The sequence below is a fragment of the Oncorhynchus kisutch genome, linkage group LG18 (assembly GCF_002021735.2).
Source record: "Oncorhynchus kisutch isolate 150728-3 linkage group LG18, Okis_V2, whole genome shotgun sequence".
Lineage (NCBI taxonomy): Eukaryota > Metazoa > Chordata > Actinopteri > Salmoniformes > Salmonidae > Oncorhynchus > Oncorhynchus kisutch.
The window spans coordinates 27,324,444-27,345,053 of NC_034191.2; the positions used below are offsets into that span (position 1 = coordinate 27,324,444).

The following is a 20,610-nucleotide window of genomic DNA, read 5'->3' on the forward strand; positions in this document are numbered from 1 at the left end:
AGCAGCAACAAGATAATGACAGTGAAATAATCAGGGATCCGTCCAGTGGTGTTCATAATAACCTGTAGCAGCTCTTATCATATCATATTGACATGGTGTTGGTCAGACAATGGGAGGATTGGGTGTTGGAGGGAGCAGTCACAATCCACAGCAAGGCTTATGGAATCGTCTATAGGGAACGGTTGAGTCGTTATGATCATTAAAGATAAGACTATTTTGGTCAATCGGTGACTTTCAATCAACTAAATTGACTTTATCAAATGTCTTATGGAAACCTTGTTGATTTCTGTCATGCAAATAGGTATTTAAAAAAGATATTTGGTCATTTTACCTGTGTAAAACATTGTAAGCAGGTACATTTTCATATCAAATAAGAAGTTCAGACAAATTGGCATATAATTTCCTGTTCAAAATATCATTGTCTAAAATAGAATGGAAATGTTAATATGAACATTAATGTAATATTAACATCAATGTATCTGCTTTCAATAATTAATCAAATTTTGCAAAAGAAGGTCATGTTTTTGGTACAGTTTTAGATATTTTCCAAATTATGGCTTATATAGAGAGTTATGTACTGTGCCCGTCTTTACCAATGCTTGTGCCATTGAGGGAAAAAATATCACATCAGAAGGTCTTTACTGACGGGGGTGATGTATTCTATGAGCCATCCATTACACTGGTATGTCTGGTAATACAGTGAACCTGACAGAAGAAGTTCACATACAGCTTGGAGTATGGAGAAAATATCTACACTGAAATGGCAAAGCAAGTGTAATATCGATTTTTCTTAATTCCAAATAGAATATAAGCACAGTGCAAAGTAACGGGTTTAGCAGTGAATGACGGAAACTTTAAGCACAAAGGCTTACAACCTAGAATGCCAACCATTGGGTGTCGCTGTGGGCGCATCCACCAGGCCATCAGCCCTGATCGGACCTCGACCAAATCTGAAGAGGTGTCGATATAGTACTATTGCACGTGAGAAATAAAAGAGCGTGCGGGGCAGAGAGAAAGGACTAACGGTGATAGAGAGTAGGAGAAAACAAGGAAGAGGTTGGTAATAGCACGGAATTTTAGGCGAGTAAGCTTGGAAGTCTGGATGGGGGAATCCCGAGGAGAAGATTTCACAAACGGCCACGACACCAGACATGAGTCCGAGGTGGGTAAATGACAGTTGGGAGAGAGCGCGCGATGGCCTCCGCTAGCCTCATGAATATTTACATGGCGTCTGCATACTTACCGCGACTTCAGGTGCATTCAGTCAGTGAAGCCAATACGAGCTCTCCTACTTATGTATATATTTATTTTACTTTTTGAACAGTTGTCTGTCAGCTGGCAAGTATAGACTTAACATACCAGCACCTGACGCCTAAATTATATCGCATTTTAAAAGCTTTCAATTATCCCGAGGTTGCTTAGGGGTAAATGTAAAACAAAATCTCCCGAGAATGTCTCTCAATCTAAAGTTACTTACATTTCTTTGAAGGATTCGAGAGAGGAAACGTGCCTTACTAATTCAAAACAAACGTGTTTAACTTAAGATGTTTGTGATAACGGCAAAAGGACCATTTGCAGTGACAACGGTTTACAATTAGTAGCCAAAGATTGGTATACCTACAGTCAATTGGTAGAAGAAATATGTATCATTTGACATATGCTCAGCTTCTAAAAGTTTTAGAACTGTTGTAAATTAGAACAGTTGATTGAGATGATTTTCAGACTGTCAGCCAACACTGCAACTAGGCCCATTGCTGTGTATTAAAAATAGCAAAGGCTACAATAATTTGTTATTGTACATGATCAAATTCAGAACTGTGTACTGTGTGTGGAACACTGAAATCACTGTAGGCCTGAAGACAAATAAAACATCATAAAATACCTAAACAACAAAAACAGCTGTCATGATTAATATATATTTAACAAAATTATGAAAATGCAACATGTAAAGTCTTGGTCTCATGTTTCATCAGCTAAAAACAAAAGATCCCAGAAATTGTCCATATGCACAAAAAGCTTATTTCTCAAATGTTGTGCACAAATTTGTTTAGATCCCTGATAGTGAGCATTTCTCCTTTGCTAAAATAATCCATCCAACTGACAGTTGTGGCATATCAATAACCTGATTAAACAGCATGAAGAGTATCCGTCTGTCATAAAGTTAATTTGTGGGGGAAACTTATCCTGCCCTATACCCTCGCATGGTTGCACCCTTGCCCAGTCATGTGAAATCCATAGTTTAGGGCCTAATGAATTTTTCGATTGACTGATTTCCTTGAATGAAGTTTCACTCAGTACAATCTTTGAAATTGTTGCATTTTTTTGTTCAGTATATTGTAATTATTTTGGGTCTAATTTACAGTACAATGTAGGTACACTTAATCACCTTTTACTGTGTGTATATGTAGCTTACCCCAAACGTAGAGGTAGGTACCTTTTCCGCTCCAAAATAGGCCCACGTTTTACGCATGAAAACAATTTACGTCAATGACTGCACTACTAGGCTACTATATAGTGTATGGTTGCAGGATTACCTTATAAAGATATTTGATGGATAAATATCAGGGGACAGAGTTCTGCACTTCCCCTCCAACCTCTGTCAGTGCTCCGAGTGTTGCAGGATATGGGCCGTGGCAGTCTACTGTCAGCTCTTGTCTGCTTGTCTTTACCTGAGCAGGTGAGACTCATTAGACATTATGCTACAATCAGTAGACACCAAACTCTAACAATGAAGTGACTCTAAGTTAGCCAATGGGGGTTGGACTGTAGAATGTCACTTCCGTATAGGCTATCAACGGTTTACCCACTAGGACTAGTACACAATATCAACAGCACATTTTAAACTATCCAGTGGAGGCTGCTGGGGGGAGGATGGCTCATAATAATGGCTGGAATAGAGTCAATGGAATGGCATTAAACACATCAAAGACATGGTCTCCATGTGGTTGATTCCACTCCATTGACTTCATTTTAGCCATTATTATGAGCTGTACTCCCCTCAGCATCCTCCACTGAGACAGCTAAAAGGGCGTGTGTTAAAGATCAGTCAAATAGTATATGAATAATCCATCCATCATCTATCGGTGTGTAGGCTATTTCCCCATGGTCTTATTGTTGACAATAAGCATTTTTTTTACGGGTCTCATATGTCTCCAAACTTCCGTTCAGTGCGAAACTGTTGTGGAATATACAATAAAGGCCTGTCTCTTTAAGACGAAGTCGCGATGTGTTGTGAAGTTCAAGTTGGGGTCAGTTGAATGAAGTTCCTGCCCTCGATTTTAACATAGAGTTTTATTATAGACTGACATCACACGGGGTGCTAAAACACTTATGGCGCATAGAGGCTCCATTATTGCGCGTTATAGCCTGGACACAAAAAATAGCCGAGGAAATTACTCAAATAAAACAGGAGGAAACTGATGCTGGACTAAGCACGTATTTTTTTGAAGGAGGGGGTGAGAAAGAGAGGGGAGGGGCAGATAGCGAGGGAAGGAGGACACAGAGAGAGAGAGAGAGAGGGAGGGAGGACGGAGAGAGTAACAAGAAATTCATAGCAATTAATAATAAAAAGTTTTGGCAGTCGTGCTTGGAAAACTGGCATGGTTTTTGGAGGCTGGCAGTTCAAAGTTGAAACGTCAGAAATTACTCCAAAAGACTGCTGAGATGATCATTAAGGGAGACTTAGATCGGATGGCAGAAGAGATCGGGCATCCAGGTAACGTTTCAATACCAGCTTTTTAAAGACCATTACAGTTACAGAACAGGCAAAATTATTGAGACCAAATATTGGCAATATTTCACCTTTTAGCGATTTTAATGTGAACATAGGGGGTTTATTGCGGGTTCAGTGTTTGGTTAATGTTTGTGTATTTTGAATGCAAATTAGGAACTTTTAAAATCATTGTCATGTTTTCCTAATTTTGCGATGGAACCCATTAGTTAATATATTTTTATTTGTAACAAGACATGGTTGCTTATGTGAGCAGCCTTTTGTTTGATAAAAAAATTCTCAGCTCCAACAAACTACGAATAGCCTACACAATTGTATCATGTTAAATGGATCACTGGACTAAATTCTATATAAACTATAACAAGGTAAGATTTATATTGGATTATTTGCTGTTAAGTAGGCCTAACCTATATGTCACCTATTGTCATCAGATGGGGTGTTCAGCATGATGCCTCATCCTCAGTCAGTCAGTGGTAGTAAATTGGTGCTGCGTTCACCCCCCTCCACCACAGTGCAGCTATAGGTCACAGCTCGCCTAACATCGGACTAATGAAGGGTTCATGGTTCTTCACATGGAGTTGATTCGATTTTAGCCAGAGCGATGACGGCTTTATCTGTTCCTGTTCTGTTCCTCTCCCAACCCCTCTGCACTTTGCTATGTCAACATTTAAGTGATGTCGTTTATCAAAACATCAATCACAAAAATATTGACAACACATTACGCACGTATAGGCAGATGTCATAGGATATCACTAATTTACAGTTATTTCAATGAAGTGTAGGGCTGCTTGAATGTCCGTTTGTACAATATTTGCGGAGATTATTTAATGTAGACTCATGGTTATCAGACTGAGATAACGACGGGTGACGCACTATAGAAGTCAGGGATGGTTTTATGCGCGTTGAAATCTCGTGATTTGTCTAATGCGAGATTTAAGATACCTAAATCATGTATATCATGTCGTTTTGTTGTTGTATCCTATCTTTAAAGAAAATAGCCTATAAGCCTGAATAACAAATAACATATAACATTTCTTGATAAGCGATGTATTTAATAAGATTTTTTTATTTTATCTATAGCCTAATGAACGCATTGAGTAGGAATATAATGACATTTTCTGAAGAAGTTGACAGGACTCAGAAGTAGGCGAGTCTATTTTGTTAAAAGGGCAACTTTGTGTTTGTTGGCCTACTTCCCATCTCGGTGTGTATTCAATCAAATCTATTGATTTAATTAAGACATGGTTGCACAAAACTAGACTTATCTTTGACAACTTTACAAACTTTACTGCAGGCAAAATACCTTTTTAAAAAGGAGGCACATTTTACAAAATAAGATTTGTTGGCCTATCTCATGCAAGCTAGTGGTGACAAGGAAACTAACAGCCAGAACATGTTTTAAAACAAATAAAACATGTAAAACCTATAGCCTGTGAGTTATTTTTTAGGAGGCCCCTTTAATAAAGGAGATCGTGTGCACTTGTCTCCCGTCGGGATTATGAATGGAAGTCTTTGGGTCTCTATTCTAGAGAGACGAGGCGCGCAGATCGCGAGTTTCAGCATTTGAAATGTCCCTGATAAGAAAGTCAACGACATAGCGAATCAAAATAATAACAAAGTAAAGGACAAGGTTGCGTTGATAAGGTGGCAGCCTCGTTTTGACGGCTGTCTAAAACTACTCACTTTTCTAGCCTTCTGACTATAGAGGAAGTGTAAAAAGCAAATGTCTCTGGCCTTATCTAAAATTCGAGACGTCTCCCTGCACTGCTTAGGCTAAGCGCAGGACACCCACTCTTTAGGCTACTTTCAAAGCCTCAATTGTAGTTGTCATTATATAAGGTTTCATGCTCTACTGCGTTTATACATCCCATTCACAAAAAGTTCTTGCCACGTAAAGCTTTAGAGCTCAGTGTCTCACTGTTTTTTCCTTGTGGTTTGACAGCAATGTGAACAGCAATGATATATACTATTTCACAGCATGAAAACAAACAGTTTAACTATTTCTCCAAATATTCGTTGTTAGTCAAAACCTGCATGACTAAGGTTTTTAATAGGCCTACATTATTTATTTTGGTCACTACTTTCTTATCTTTTACTCGACGTCTTGAGAGAAAAAAACAATGTGCATATTCTACAAATTCTACAGATATGACAGACAGTTCATTCGTTCATTCTAACTGGATGATCATGCTAATAATTTGAAATCGTTTTTTTTCACTGAACGCGTTAAATGTGTTAATATTATTTTTGTAATTCATATATTCAAACGACGCTAAAAACGGCAAACCCGCCTTTACACATAGGCTACAAGCGCTCGTGTGTGTGCACGTGCGTGTTCCTGTGTATACTTGTGTGACATGATAACGATAGCAATCAAACAAACGGAAACGAGCCCAAACAAAGTATAGCATCATTGTGCCATACACGCAAGCCCACTCTCTTGCTGCTCGTCAGACAGATGAGATGCGCAAGTAAATGTGACAGTTTTTCCAGAATCTAAAAAATGAAATCATAACTTATAAATATGCCTGCTATATTTTTTCCGCTACCATTGAAACATTTAATTAATGCCCTCTTTATAATTGATGGCTGGCGTCCCATAAGGTGGTGGCATGGTTCTCGACGCGCAAAAGGGGACAGTGTAGCATAGAGCTCTGTTTCATGCCGCCTTTTTATTCTCTCAGGCCGTGTATAGCGTGTTGTAACGGAACAAAAGTGTATGGTGCACTCCCATTCACCCTGGGGAAACATCCGCGCCTGTCCAAACCTCATGCGTAAAAGCCTATGAGGGCTGCGCCTTGCGCACAACGCACCAATCGAGTAGCACAGTGTCTAGATATATAACGGAAATCCTTCACGATGTTAATGTATAACTTACCCATCGCTTTGAATATCAATTCTCATCTGAGGCATATTGAATTACCTGTTCCTTTTTTGGGATTTGCTCCTCATATCGTGGAATTTCTAGTAAAATACGACCTGGGAGAAATGAAAGACAGCACCTAACCTGTAAATGGTTAGGTTATGATTATTATTACACCAAAACGACACAATTTTTTAAATTGCTACGTTCCTTTTGGGTAATTCTAAACATATCACCTCAACTATACCGCAAACTCATTAAGACTGAGGTGTGTCTTTAAATGATAGGAATGGAAGGCTATGAGACCGCCAGGATATACAACTCTGTATAAGAACCACATACACTGCTTTTCTTTAGATGGATCCCTTGGTATGTTTATGTGTGTTGTGCAGTGGGCTTGCAGGGCCTCCATGTGGGTAGAATAGTGTCTTAAGGAGGCCTCAGTCGGTAATTAAATGTCCACTTTCAATCTCATGCATCAGTCCCTCTGACTAGGGGCTTATAGTCAATGAAATAAACAATAAGACGATGAACTTATGTCAGGAAGACCACGGTCGGACATATTTATTCAGTTGCTTGCTTCCCATCAGTGAGACCAAGCCCTTAGGGACAGTTCCAAACTGTTTCATCTCATCAGTAAAGTATCCTCAGACTCCAATGTTTGAACAATACATCCTGCTAAATTTGTTCAGTTAATAATGTTTACTTAAGCCTTAGTACAACAATACACAACTTTGTGTGTGTGTGTGTGAAGCATTTGTGTCCATTACAATTCCAGAGTTAATCTCAAGTTAAAGCATTGGAGCTTTAAAATGTCTTGATTTACATCCTGTGTGATCAGAGTTCCTTATATGACTGGACCGAATGGGAGCTCAAAGACACATCTTTTTTTGGACTCGTCCTCTGCCTCCACAGGTTTACAGTATACCTGCTGTTCATCATACTTGCAAAATGTTCACTCCGCTTTGTTTAAAACACTGCACACACCACCTCTGGAACATTTCTTATGGAAGCCGGCAACACGAAAACATATCCATATCTGTATCTGTATTTTTCTCACTCTCAGCATTTCAGTTTAGGAAGTGAATGTGTACACTTCAGTTTAGGAAGTGAATGTCTACACTTCAGTTTAGGAAGTGAATGTGTACACTTCAGTTTAGGAAGTGAATGTCTACACTTCAGTTTAGGAAGTGAATGTGTACACTTCAGTTTAGGAAGTGAATGTCTACACTTCAGTTTAGGAAGTGAATGTGTACACTTCAGTTTAGGAAGTGAATGTGTACACTTCAGTTTAGGAAGTGAATGTCTACACTTCAGTTTAGGAAGTGAATGTCTACACTTCAGTTTAGGAAGTGAATGTCTACACTTCAGTTTAGGAAGTGAATGTGTACACTTCAGTTTAGGAAGTGAATGTCTACACTTCAGTTTAGGAAGTGAATGTGTACACTTCAGTTTAGGAAGTGAATGTGTACACTTCAGTTTAGGAAGTGAATGTCTACACTTCAGTTTAGGAAGTGAATGTGTACACTTCAGTTTAGGAAGTGAATGTCTACACTTCAGTTTAGGAAGTGAATGTCTACACTTCAGTTTAGGAAGTGAATGTGTACACTTCAGTTTAGGAAGTGAATGTCTACACTTCAGTTTAGGAAGTGAATGTCTACACTTCAGTTTAGGAAGTGAATGTCTACACTTCAGTTTAGGAAGTGAATGTCTACACTTCAGTTTAGGAAGTGAATGTCTACACTTCAGTTTAGGAAGTGAATGTGTACACTTCAGTTTAGGAAGTGAATGTGTACACTTCAGTTTAGGAAGTGAATGTGTACACTTCGGTTTAGGAAGTGAATGTGTACACTTCGGTTTCTGATAATGACAAAACCACGTCAACCGCTGCTCACTTACAGCAATAGCTCACTTTTATAGAGTAACTCCTATGTGTGCTGCCTTTACTGTAAATCTGGAGCCTATCTGTTCATTTTTCCTTACATGGAATCATTACGATTCATCAAAACCAAGTTAAGTAATGGGATACAGTGGCAGAGTTCAGCTAATAGCAGGGTTGGGGTCAATTCAAATTGAAGGCGGTCAAATTTGGAAGTGATTTTAATTTAAAAATTCAAAAATGTATTAAAAAAATAAATAGTTTATGCCCCTCAGTTTATTGGGAAGTTATTGAAAATGGATCCAGTTTTTTTTTTCAAATTTCAATTTGTTTTTTAAGTTTACTTCCTGAATTGACTGCTTTAAATTCGATTTGAAGATGTAGATTTGAGTTCACTTTATTTATTTCTAGTATACGGATGCCAAATCAGACCCTTGTCAGCACTGTGCTTCGTTTTTAAATGTCTCACTTAAAGAGATAAAAAGAAGACAAAAAGTAATTGGGGAATGTGCCACAATATCATGCAAGCATATTAGGAAATATAGGAACTATATACAGTAGATATTGACTGGCACTGCATGACGTTTACAGATATCTGCTGTTTTAGGTGGCGGTCTGACGACGATGCTCCATGCCATGGAAGTCCCAAGTCATGCTAGACACCTCCTCCTGCAACTCAACACCCAGCGCACCAAGGGCTTCCTGTGTGATGTCATCATCGTGGTGCAGAACGCGTTGTTCCGAGCCCATAAGAATATTCTGGCCGCCAGCAGCCTCTACCTGAAGTCCCTGGTCGTCCATGACAACCTCATCAACCTAGACCACGAGATGGTGAGTCCCGGGGTGTTCCGGGTCATTCTAGACTACATCTACACGGGCCGTCTGACGGAGGGAGACCCCAGCTCCCCAACAGAGCCCAACCTGGGGGCCGTGCTGGCTGCAGCTAGCTATCTGCAGCTGCTGGACTTAGTGGCACTGTGTAAGAAGAAGATGAGGAGAAATGGGAAGTACCCTCTCCGCCCCACTCCTGCCTTTCTGCCTTATGGGAAGATGGGCCCCAATAGTTTGGGTTTAGGGGGAGGGGGCAGGTATCGGGTGTCCACCCCTGTTATTCAGTCCTGCTACCCAGGGGGAGTTGTGAACACCCACACGCCCCGCGCCCCACCACTAGAGGAGCTGCCACCCCACCCCCATGCCACCCATGCAGGGGAATTGTATGCCCCCACCTCCTCTCAGGGCTCTCAGGTGTTCCCCTCCACACCCTCAGCCCTGCCTGCCCAGCCCAGCCTGCGCCCAGCTCACTCTGACAGGAACTGCTCCCCCATCTATGGCCTGGACCTCTCCAAGAAGAGCCCCAACTCCCAGTCCCAGAACACTCCCTCCCACCCCCACCTGGCCCACGCCCTGCCCCACCACGATGAGGAGCGGGAGGGGGGGCTGAGCGGCCGCACCAGCCCAATGCCGGGGAACAATGGCGGGGCCTACCCCACAGAGAAGATGGAGACAGCTGATCAGGCTGGGTCTCTCCCACCTCATTCTTACCCCCACCTTAATAAGCCCCTGGGGCCCCACCTCCACCGCTCCAGCTCCCAAGGTCCAGACCACTACCCCTGCCCCCTCAGCCCCGACACCCCCACAGAGGCTGGAGAGCCCAGCAGGGAGGTGGGCAACATCTACCGCTGGGTGAAGCATGAGCCACTGTCATACACAGCTGAGGATGAAGAGGATGACGAGGATGACGAGGAACGGGGTGGAAACGGAGACCAAAACCACCAGCATCACAACCACCATCACAAAGCAGGGGAGGAGAGCGATGATCGCTACCGTAGGGTGGGCTGTGATGGGGAGGAGGAGAAGAGTGGCTCAGGCAGTGAGGGGACAGGCAGTAGTGAGGGTCGACCATCACCCACAAGGGCCATGGGGAGGTTCCACCTACCCTACGAGCCTGAGAGCTTTGGGGACAACCTGTACGTGTGCATCCCCTGTGACAAGGGCTTCCCCAGCTCTGAGCAGCTCAACGCCCACGTGGAGACCCACACAGAGGAGGAGCTGTACTCTGGAGGGGAGATGGGCAGCAGCAACCCCAAAAACAACAGTAGCAATAGCAATGGTAACGGCAGCCTGAACAGCCTGGAGGGGAAGTCCAGCCAGAGCCTGACTCCTGGGGTCCTGGGGGAGATCATCAGACCCTATCGCTGTAACTCCTGTGAGAAGTCCTACAAGGACCCGGCCACGCTGCGCCAGCACGAGAAGACCCACTGGCTCACAAGGCCCTACCCCTGCAGCATCTGTGGCAAGAAGTTCACCCAGCGCGGCACCATGACCCGCCACATGCGCAGCCACCTGGGACTCAAGCCCTTTGCATGCGACCACTGCGGCATGCGCTTCACCCGCCAGTACCGCCTCACAGAGCACATGCGCATCCACTCCGGGGAGAAGCCCTATGAGTGTCAGGTGTGCGGGGGCAAGTTCGCCCAGCAGCGCAACCTCATCAGCCACATGAAGATGCACAGCAGTGGGGGGGGCGGAGGGGCTCTGACGGCCGACGGAAAGCTGAAGCTGGACTTTTCAGAGGGGATCTACCCCCTGAGTAAATACGCAGCAGAGCACCTGGGGCTGAAGCAGGAGAAGGCCTCTGAGCTGCTGGCAGAGCATGCCATGGAGAGCCTGTTCCCGTTGTCCAAACTGGCAGCCGAACACCTGCGCCTCAACCACCATGACAAGATGGATGTCCTGGGGGTCCAGGCCCTGCCCCCTCCCCCAGGGTCCCTCTCTGACTTTCACTCTCGTACCATTGAACGCTACTCCCCCAGCTAAAACCCTCTGACCAGTCACCCCCAGCAAGGCCTTGGCTACCACACAATCCTGTGGGCACACAACTTAACTTACAGTATTCTAATGTCATTCACCTCAACTCCATCAGTATCTGCACCTCAGACTAAGGCCAATACTTGGCCTAAAGAATGCCCACAAACTGTGTAGACTCTTATAAGTGCCTTTCTTTCCTAAGTTTGCATTATATGCATTTTAAAGACCTTCCTAGAATGAGAAACGTGCTATTTCTATTATATTTTGACCAAGGAATACCCACTCAAAACAGTGTAGTATTTATGTATACGCAAACCACCGATCCAAAAACAAATTGAGAACCAAAGATACATTTTTCTTAGTTTTTTGTACATAATGAAAAACCAAAGAAACTGTTGCCAGAAAGTGTTGTAATCTGACCCTACACCTGTGTACTAAATGTACTTTTGTACTACTACTATTGTAATTGTACATAAAATGGGAAAAAAGCACATATGGACAAGATTCAGGGCTCCTGTCCAGAACTGAAAGGACTGTTGGACAAAAGAAAAAGCCAAAGCTTTGGGATTTGCAATTGATTGGAACACTTTTTCTTAATTTTGTTTTTTGGGGTACTGGATTTTTCTCTCTATCTCCCTATCCAGTTTTACGCCATGCTCCAGCTGTTCTAGTCACAAGGGAGGGACTAACTGAAAACAGCATTCGCTCCACCATTTAGGTAAAGTTATCTGTGCTTTGTTTTTCTACCGTTGTTATGTACTCTGATCATGATGTTGTGTACAGAGAGACTGATATTAAGTGACAGTAATAGTAGCTTAATGACTTGTACACTCAGTGCCATAACCCTTTGAACCCATAACCTCTCTTTATTCGTATTTTTCCAATCATATTTTGACTTGCATCCAGGTGCCTTCAAATTGTTATTGAGAAAGTAGCGAGTAGCACAACCCTGTGATCTCACAACTGGGACGCATCATGGTGCATACCCAACTGATGACACGCCAATCCTTCTCCATGGCTTTAACATCCAGTGATGTGGAGTGTAGACTAAGAATGGGTGTTGCCTGTGACGTTGTGTAATATACTGAACAAAGATATGAACGCAACATGCACCAATTTCAAAGATTTTACTGAGTTATAGTTCATACAAGGAAATCAGTTACTTGAAATAAATTCATTAGACCCTAATCTATGGACTTCACATGACTGGGCAGGGGTGCAGCCATGGGTGGTCCTTGGAGGGCATAGGCCCACCCACTGGGGAGCTAGGCCCAGCCAATCAGAATGAGTTTTTCCCCACAAAAGGGCATACCCCCTCAGATGATTCCGCAGGTGAAGAAGCCGGATGTTGAGGTCCTGGGCTGGTGTGGTTATACGTGGTCTGCGGTTGTAAGGCTAGTTGGACTTACTGCCAAATTCTCTAAAACAACATTGGCGGCAGTTTGGTAGGGAAATTAACATTATGGCAGCTATGTTGGGCATTCCTGCAGTCAGCCTGCCAATTGCACGCTCCCTCAACTTGAGACATCTGTGGCTTTGTGTTGTGTGACAAAACTACACATTTTGAAGTAGCCTTTTATTGTCCACAGCACAAGGTGCATCTGTGTAATGATCATTCTGTTTAATCAGCTTCTTGATATGCCACCTGTCAGCTGGATGGATTACCTTGTCAAACTGACAGGGATGTAAACAAATTTGTGCACAACATTTGAGCGAAATTAACTTTTTGTGCTTATGGAAAATATCTAGGATTTTTATTTCAGGTCATGAAACATGGGACCAACACTTTGCATTTTGCGTTTCTATTTTTGTTCAGTGAATTTACAATGGTGTGTACAGCTATTCAACTCACCAGAGGAGAGCACAGAGAGGCCATCCAAGTCAGTGCTGAGAGGCTTGAGTCAATTACTCCTAATCAGTCTCTATCAATAGCAGCAATTGCTCTAACACAGATGATTCATCAGCACTGACAATTGTCCCATTCTGAGCATAAATAGTACTAACCACGTTGAATCCTTTTGACCCATAGTAGTCTCAACTCTGACAGAGGGCTGTGCTATCATTGACAGGCCAAAGTGACTGCTCCACTGCTGCCTTAATACACACACGTTCACACACACACAGGGACTGGGAGCTGCTAATGTGACGACGTTGTGAACATGAGAGCTGGGCGCTAGCTGCCTCTGACAGTGCTCTGCTCGTGGTGCGGCGGCAGGCAGCGCTGTCTGTGTGGGTGAACAGCACAGCCCAGCTGCTGGCCTCCCAGTCTTCCAGTAATCCCTGTGAAATCTCACATTCTCCCTGACAATTCACACTGTCTGTCGGCCTGACGGCCCATTTCATGCCTGCCATCCAGCCCCTCTGATCCACACCATAACAAGACACCCAAGCACTGCCGAGCCGAGTCCTACATCTGCCCTTCCCTGTCTCCCTGCTTAGGAGGCTATCAGTACAGTGCAGTGGCACGTCTCTATCAACTGATGAGCACTTATGGGTTTGGGGTTGAAGGCACTTATTGTTTTGTTGTTAAATGTTTTAGAATGTTTATTCCAAAGAGCATGCTGGCTTATTATTTGTCTATGTTGTCGGACCTTATGTGCGATTGGAGTTTGTTGACCACTATAGTGCCAATGCCAACCTCAGTAGGTGAATGTGAAGACTAAAGCCATGAATGCACTGTGATAGACTTAGTGAATCTTAAAACCTTAGCTTGGAGACTGAGACAATAATCCCTACTATTGTGGGATTGTATTAATGTACAACATTAATTGAAGGGTTTTATTCTGTAGCATAATGAGCATATCAAGGTGTTGTTTTTCTGTCCCATATTTTCTTTCTTGATTTTGAACCAAAGCAAAGTGAAACTGGTGCTTACCTCAGGACTGAACCCAGCATGGGGACGCGACGCTTTAGCTACACAGCAACCAAACAACACATACGTACACACTTACACACGTACACACTTACACACGTACACACGTACACACATACACACTTACACACTTACACACTTACGTACATGCAGACAGAGACACACAGACATTTACATACATTTTCATTTTTTATTTTGAGGGGACAATAGTCCTGTGTTAAACCTGTGGTTATTTCATGGTTATGAGATGTTTTACTTGTCTTACCATTTTGTTGATAACATGTGATATGAACATTTTCCTCTTATTTTAATATGCTGTGTACATGTTCCTTTTTACTGTCCTAATAGAGGGTTTGTAGGGGTTTGACCAATGACGTTATCTTTAAGGAAAAGTCAAGCTGGTGATTTTCTCTTACCTTTGGAAACAAAAGTGTTAACTTTATTTCAACAGAATATACAAATGTAAATGTTGATAGGGCTTGTAAGGCAAGACATAAGGGAATACCTCTGGTTCCAAAGAAACGTATATACTGTCTATGTGAATTAGGTCTTTTATTTTTCACCCGAAGCCTTAATGTTTAGTGACGTGTTTGGTTGCACACCAGGAGTGATGTATTTCTCAGTATTTCCCTAAACAGATAAACAGTGGCTGGGCTCTGAGTGGATGAAAGCTATAGCCTCAAGTTGTTTGACCCATTTCTCTGGAGGAGGCTTTGTGAGCTGATGATGAATAAGGCTGTGTGTATTTATACACAAACACACTTTAAGCCAGCTTGTTTTGGACTGCAGGACATGCAGCGGTTCCCAGCAGCCTACGTGAAACACAAAAATCCACACTTGGCTCCAAAGTTAATTTAGAAAAATAGTCTACATTGAAACTGTATGGGCACAGCTGTTTTGTTATAACATAAGAAACTAGTTTAAATGACATGTGAATTGACAGGGGCAGTGGACAATATCAATCTTCGATTTATCATGGCAGCATGAGGTTGGACCACAGACATGTGAAGCCCCATAGATGAGAGGGAACAGCCCATTTGAAGTTGATGTCAATGGTGGGAATATAAATCTCTCCTGCTCGTTCTGTCTCTCATTCATTAGTTCACTCTCACTGAGTTTATCTCCCGTTTCCTTGTCTCGCACCGTTAAAACAAGAAAGAAATAGTTTCCACTGACACTCCAAATCTGTACAGGAAGAGAGAGGCAGATAATGTCCAGCGTTACTGTTCTGAAATTACATATAGGGGGGCAGAGAGTGTGGTGTGTGTGTGTGTGTGTGTGTGTGTGTGTGTGTGTGTGTGTGTGTGTGTGTGTGTGTGTGTGTGTGTGTGTGTGTGTGTGTGTGAGTTTAAAGGGGGAAGTGTTGGTTTGTCTGTTTGTGTCCACATGCTATTTGAGTGTATGAATGGCTGTTAATGTATGCTCTGGGAATAGTTCTGGTGTGAAGGAGAGCAGAGGAGTGAAGGAGCAGGAAATGAACTGTTGGCTGGGCCTTAGCGTTGAGCAGGATGTGCAGTGTGTATCTGCTTGCAGACCGATAGAGACACAGATGAAGATTGGGAGGGAGTAGGGAGGGAGAGGAGCATGGAGAGCTCAGCAGGGTGGACATAAGCCCATTGTTTAAATATGAAAGACTGATCTTAGTTCTAAACCTCGCCATTCAGAAAACATTAAGAGCCTCCCTATCTTTTTCCCTTCTTCCTTCCTTTTATTTTGTTTTCATTTTTTTCTGAAAACTCTTAACAAATTAAAGGTCTAATGAAGCTGTTTTTATTTAAATATTACATCCTTTCTGGGTATTAATTAAGTACCTTACTTTGATTGTTTCAATCAAAATTATCCCAAAAAATAGCTTCTTAGCAAAGAGCAATTTCTCAAGCAAGTCTGTCTGGGAGTGATCTGAGTAGGGAGGGGAAAATTGAAAACTAGCTGTTATTGGCAGAGAGGTTTGGAATTCTCTTTCTTATTGGTCTATTAACAACAACAACAAAAAATGTTGAGCATGGCCTTATTTCTATTGCAGCATATTGGATCACTGTCATTCAGATTCCATTCACCCAGTTCAATGTAATGTGATAGGTTTAGGCTACTACATGATAATCAAATGTTCCCTATACCCAGCATGAGGTTGCTACAACCCAGCCTATGAATGAAAGTTTACAATGTAGGTGCACACAGGTCGAGAGAAACATTTGAGGTGACACTTGCCTGTATCTAGCTGATCTAGGATGTAATCATTAGTCTAGGATGTAATCATTAGTCCAACAGTTGCAAACAAGAGTTTCTATTGGACAAATTCATGTATGTTTATCCCCGTTTCGTTTTTTTCAACAGAATCGGCAGAATGAATACACCCCTGATCACGCGTAAACACAGTTCACTTTGATAGCAGCCATATTGTATTCCTTCTGTCATCTATGCACTCTCCTCCTCTCACCTTTTCCCTTCACTTGTGGACTTCAATGCACAACACATCAGCTGTCTGTGACCAGGCAAAAAAACCTTTCCAAACCATATCAGAACCGCTACACACGGTCTACACTGTTGTCACCATATTAGCTAAAGTAACGTCCTAGTCAACATAGCTAATAGAACAAATGTGTTAGTAAACCCGCTACAATCAAACAGTACATTTACAATGTACAGTCAGTAAGCAGTTTAGCACTTACACCGATGGGCCCCAGTGGCAATAAATTAGTAAAACCAAAAGCTTACCTTGAATGGGAAGAGTTCCAGTGTTGTGTTGGATAGTCATAGCCAGCTAGCCAACATAGCATCCCTCTGTTTGAGCAGGTTGTTTGAATAGGCTAAACTAGCTAGCTGCATTTGCTAGCTAAGTAAGTGAGCCTGAAAAACATTACAAATTCTCTATCTCACCGCATTGTATGCACTGCAGTGTTAACTAGCTGTAGCTTATGCTTTCAGTACTAGATTAATTATCTGATGCTTTGATTGGGTGGACAACATGTCTGTTCATGCTGCAAGAGCTCTGATAGGTTGGAGGACATCCTCTGGAAGGTGTCACAATTACTGTCTAAGTCTATGGAAGGGGGTGAGCACCATGAGCCTCCTAGGTTTTGTATTGAAGTCAATGTACCCGGAGGAGGACAGAAGCTAGCTGTCCTCTGGCTACACCATGGTGCTACCCTACAGAGTGCTGTTGAGGCTACTGTAGACCTTCATTGCAAAAAAAAGTGTTTGAATCAATTATTTGGTGACGTGAATATATTTTGTATAGTGTTATCTAAACAGGATAACTTTTTAAATGTTTTACCATTTTTATGACATTCACTGAGGAGGATGGTCTTCCCCTTCCTTCTCTGAGGAGCCTCCACTGGTTCCCACAGTGGACCGGGTTGAATTAGAAGGGAAGGAGAGACTTGACACTTTCATTCTTTATTACAAGCAGCTGCTTTCCTCCATTTATTCCCCCAAACTGCACTTTTCTGGAAAATTCATTGAATTATAATTTTTATTACCCTCATGACCCCCTAAAACCCTCCTCAATTGCCTTTCCTCTCGCATGTTGCTTCCTCCTTGTCCTCCTTTTCCTCTCTCCCCGATCCAACCACTGATCTCCCACTTTTTCTTCCTTCGTTACCTCAAAGCACTGCTCTCACCTCCGTCTGTCTCCCGCTCTCTTCTTGACACTCAGCACAAACCACTAGCCCAACCCTCCTCCTCTACTCCTCCTTCCCTACGCCTCCTCTCTCCCATGATCAAGTTGCTTCCAGTTGTTTTTCCTGCTGAAGAAGACAGTTGTCTAAATGTTTATGCGAACAACTACTTTCTTTTTCTTAACACCCTGATCAAGTTCCAAAATGAACTTCAAAATTTGACGACGTTATTATGTGCTTGCTTTTCATGTCCAGAATTATTTTTCAAAGGAATATAAGAGACAGAGAGCATCATTATTGAGGAAACGCAGGATAAGACGAGAAATGTTCAGAGGGAAATATGCTAAGAAAGATGCCAGTAAAGTAAACATGAGTGGATGAAATTGCACAATTGAGCCAGACCACAGCTCCACTAGCCAAGTCATGTGCTGAGATGGAGAGGGAGAGAAAGAAAGAGAGAGAAAGAATGAGAGAGTTGAAGTACCAGTCATAGCTTAAGTAAACAACATAGAAAAAACTGAGTGGCGGTGAACTGCTGCATCGTCAGGTTTTCATGTTGGCGTCTCAGTCTGGGTGCCCTCAGCATTGGTGTCTTCTTACCAGGCCTTCAAATCATCACCCAGTCTCCACATGACAGAGACAGACAGTCTTTGTTGAAGCAGAGGAGGGAGTTGTGGCTGGTGGCTGCCCCATGTCTTCTTCAGTGTGTTTTGCTTGGAGCGTTCTGTCTCCACCAGGCAGTGAAATAGTCAGACCGCAGACCTGATCAACAGACAAGACAGAGTACGAAGACACCGTGTAATCTAGAATATCATATTGCCGTTTCTCAAGGCTTGACTCTATTAATATGATTCATTTACGGTACTTCTCCTAAAGTGAATTGACTGAAACAACAAACAACTTAACAGGAAAACACAACTATTTGGGTGAAAATAGCAGTTCAGTTTGGGATCTAATCTGGGGTCTAATAGTCATGTATGAGTACACAGATACACACAGACACAAACAAAACGCAGACACACGAACAAACACACAGCTGGATGGCAGACTGCCCTGTCACTGTTCATGACTGGCTGTTCCAGATTAGGTCAGATTTAATTAGGCTTCCCTGCTCCATTTGGAGTGTCAGTTCTTGTAGAAAAAGTCATTACTAAAGCAAAGGCAATGTTACTGACGGCCTGAACTGAACACACACTGAGATGCCTGCCAGAATGTCACAGAGCCGAGGGTCCACACACTCCTAAACACACTGCCCATTTACATTAAACTCACACACACAACCAATTTGATCCCATATAGAAATGGTGGATTTGGTCCATCATCTGATAAAGATATCCGGGGGCATTGAGGTGGAAGAAGGATTTGAATTTGTGGTTGTAGAGTTGGAAAGTTCAGCAGGTATGTAGACTGAATAGGGATAGGCGGGGTAGGAAAGTCCAGCAGGTATGTAGACTGAATAGGGATAGAGAGAGTAGGAAAGTTCAGCAGGTATGTAGACTGAATAGGGATAGACAGAGTAGGAAAGTTCAGCAGGTATGTAGACTGAATAGGGATAGACAGAGTAGGAAAGTTCAGCAGGTATGTAGACTGAATAGGGATAGACAGAGTAGGAAAGTTCAGCAGGTATGTAGACTGAATAGGGATAGACAGAGTAGGAAAGTTCAGCAGGTATGTAGACTGAATAGGGATAGACAGAGTAGGAAAGTTCAGCAGGTATGTAGACTGAATAGGGATAGACAGAGTAGGAAAGTTCAGCAGGTATGTAGACTGAATAGGGATAGACAGAGTAGGAAAGTTCAGCAGGTATGTAGACTGAATAGGGATAGACAGAGTAGGAAAGTTCAGCAGGTATGTAGACTGAATAGGGATAGACAGAGTAGGAAAGTTCAGCAGGTATGTAGACTGAATAGGGATAGACAGAGAAAGGGGAAGACAGAAGCACTGAACTTACAGTAAAACAACCAATTGACATCAGATATTATTCTGTCTCCAGGGAGATAATGGAACTTTATTTACCAAACAAGTACACCAGTATTTTTTAATTTTATTAATTTCAAATATAAACATTTTTTCAAGCGCTTTCTTGAAAATATAAAGCAAGGTTTTGAATAGAAAGCAATACACCAAAAAACTAACAGTATTTTTCTACTTTACATGGTCAATATTGTTCTTATTTTGCTTTAGTGAAATGAATGTATTTATTGCATGTCTAAATGTGTTATAGGTCATTGTTTTGTGTACATTACAATTGTGTCTTAATAAATCATGTTTGATAAGGCTTTTATTTGTTTTAAGCCATTGTGAGAATTGTATGTTTTTTGTTTGTTTCTATACTCAAAATCAACTTGGCAATAAAAATGAATTTGCATAATGGTTTCACAAAGCGGCTGTCTTCTCATTTGATTTTTCGAGTCACTTTTAAGGAATGAATCCATTCAAATCAATAAGATTGTCTTTCAGCACCAGGGCTCAATTCAATCCGTAGCGCAGAATATCTGCATTGTAGCACAGTTCACATTTAAAGGTCATTTCTGATTGAGCCGACATATGCAGCATTTACCGTAAATGCGTCTCCGCCACCACGGGAGCATTGCCTTTAATTGTCAATCTTGCTATAAAGCTGATCTTCAGCCCTACGGATTGAATAGAGCCCCTAGTGTTGTGTTGGAAGAGCTTCACCGCATTGTGCCAAACAGTGGCGGCTCACACAGTGCAGTCTGTGATTCGGCTTCCATCAAATACCTGAGATGAGTGAGATAGCTATTTTACCTTCCGAGGGACTAATCAAAAAGTGCAGCTTTTATCACCTGTGCTGGAAATATTTCATTGAGGTGTTACTGA

At 42.3% G+C, this 20,610-nt stretch overlaps 1 protein-coding gene across 3 annotated transcripts; it reads left to right on the forward strand.

Moving 5' to 3' along the window:
• The first annotated feature begins 990 nt into the window (after window positions 1-990).
• LOC109909137 (hypermethylated in cancer 1 protein-like) lies at window positions 991-20,142 on the forward strand. 3 transcript variants are annotated; one of them, XM_031795704.1, is made up of 2 exons: window positions 991-1,162; window positions 9,080-20,142. In XM_031795704.1, the coding sequence occupies exon 2, from the start codon at window positions 9,097-9,099 to the stop codon at window positions 11,287-11,289; it is 2,193 nt and encodes a 730-aa protein (XP_031651564.1). In that variant the 5' UTR covers window positions 991-1,162; window positions 9,080-9,096; the 3' UTR covers window positions 11,290-20,142. The 3 variants fall into 3 exon arrangements, with proteins under 3 accessions (XP_031651564.1, XP_020363676.2, XP_031651565.1); XM_020508087.2 differs by lacking the exon at window positions 991-1,162 and adding an exon at window positions 3,330-3,715; XM_031795705.1 differs by lacking the exon at window positions 991-1,162 and adding an exon at window positions 3,331-3,715 and having other exon boundaries at window positions 9,064-20,142.
• The last annotated feature ends 468 nt before the right edge of the window (window positions 20,143-20,610 follow it).

Excerpts from the sequence above, each read along its gene's own strand:
- LOC109909137 (XM_020508087.2), top strand. The coding sequence starts at position 3,664 with ATGATCATTAAGGGAGACTTAGATCGGATGGCAGAAGAGATCGGGCAT. Across the intron at positions 3,716-9,079 it reads AGAAGAGATCGGGCATCCAG|GTGGCGGTCTGACGACGATG; the intron begins GTAACGTTTCAA and ends CTGCTGTTTTAG.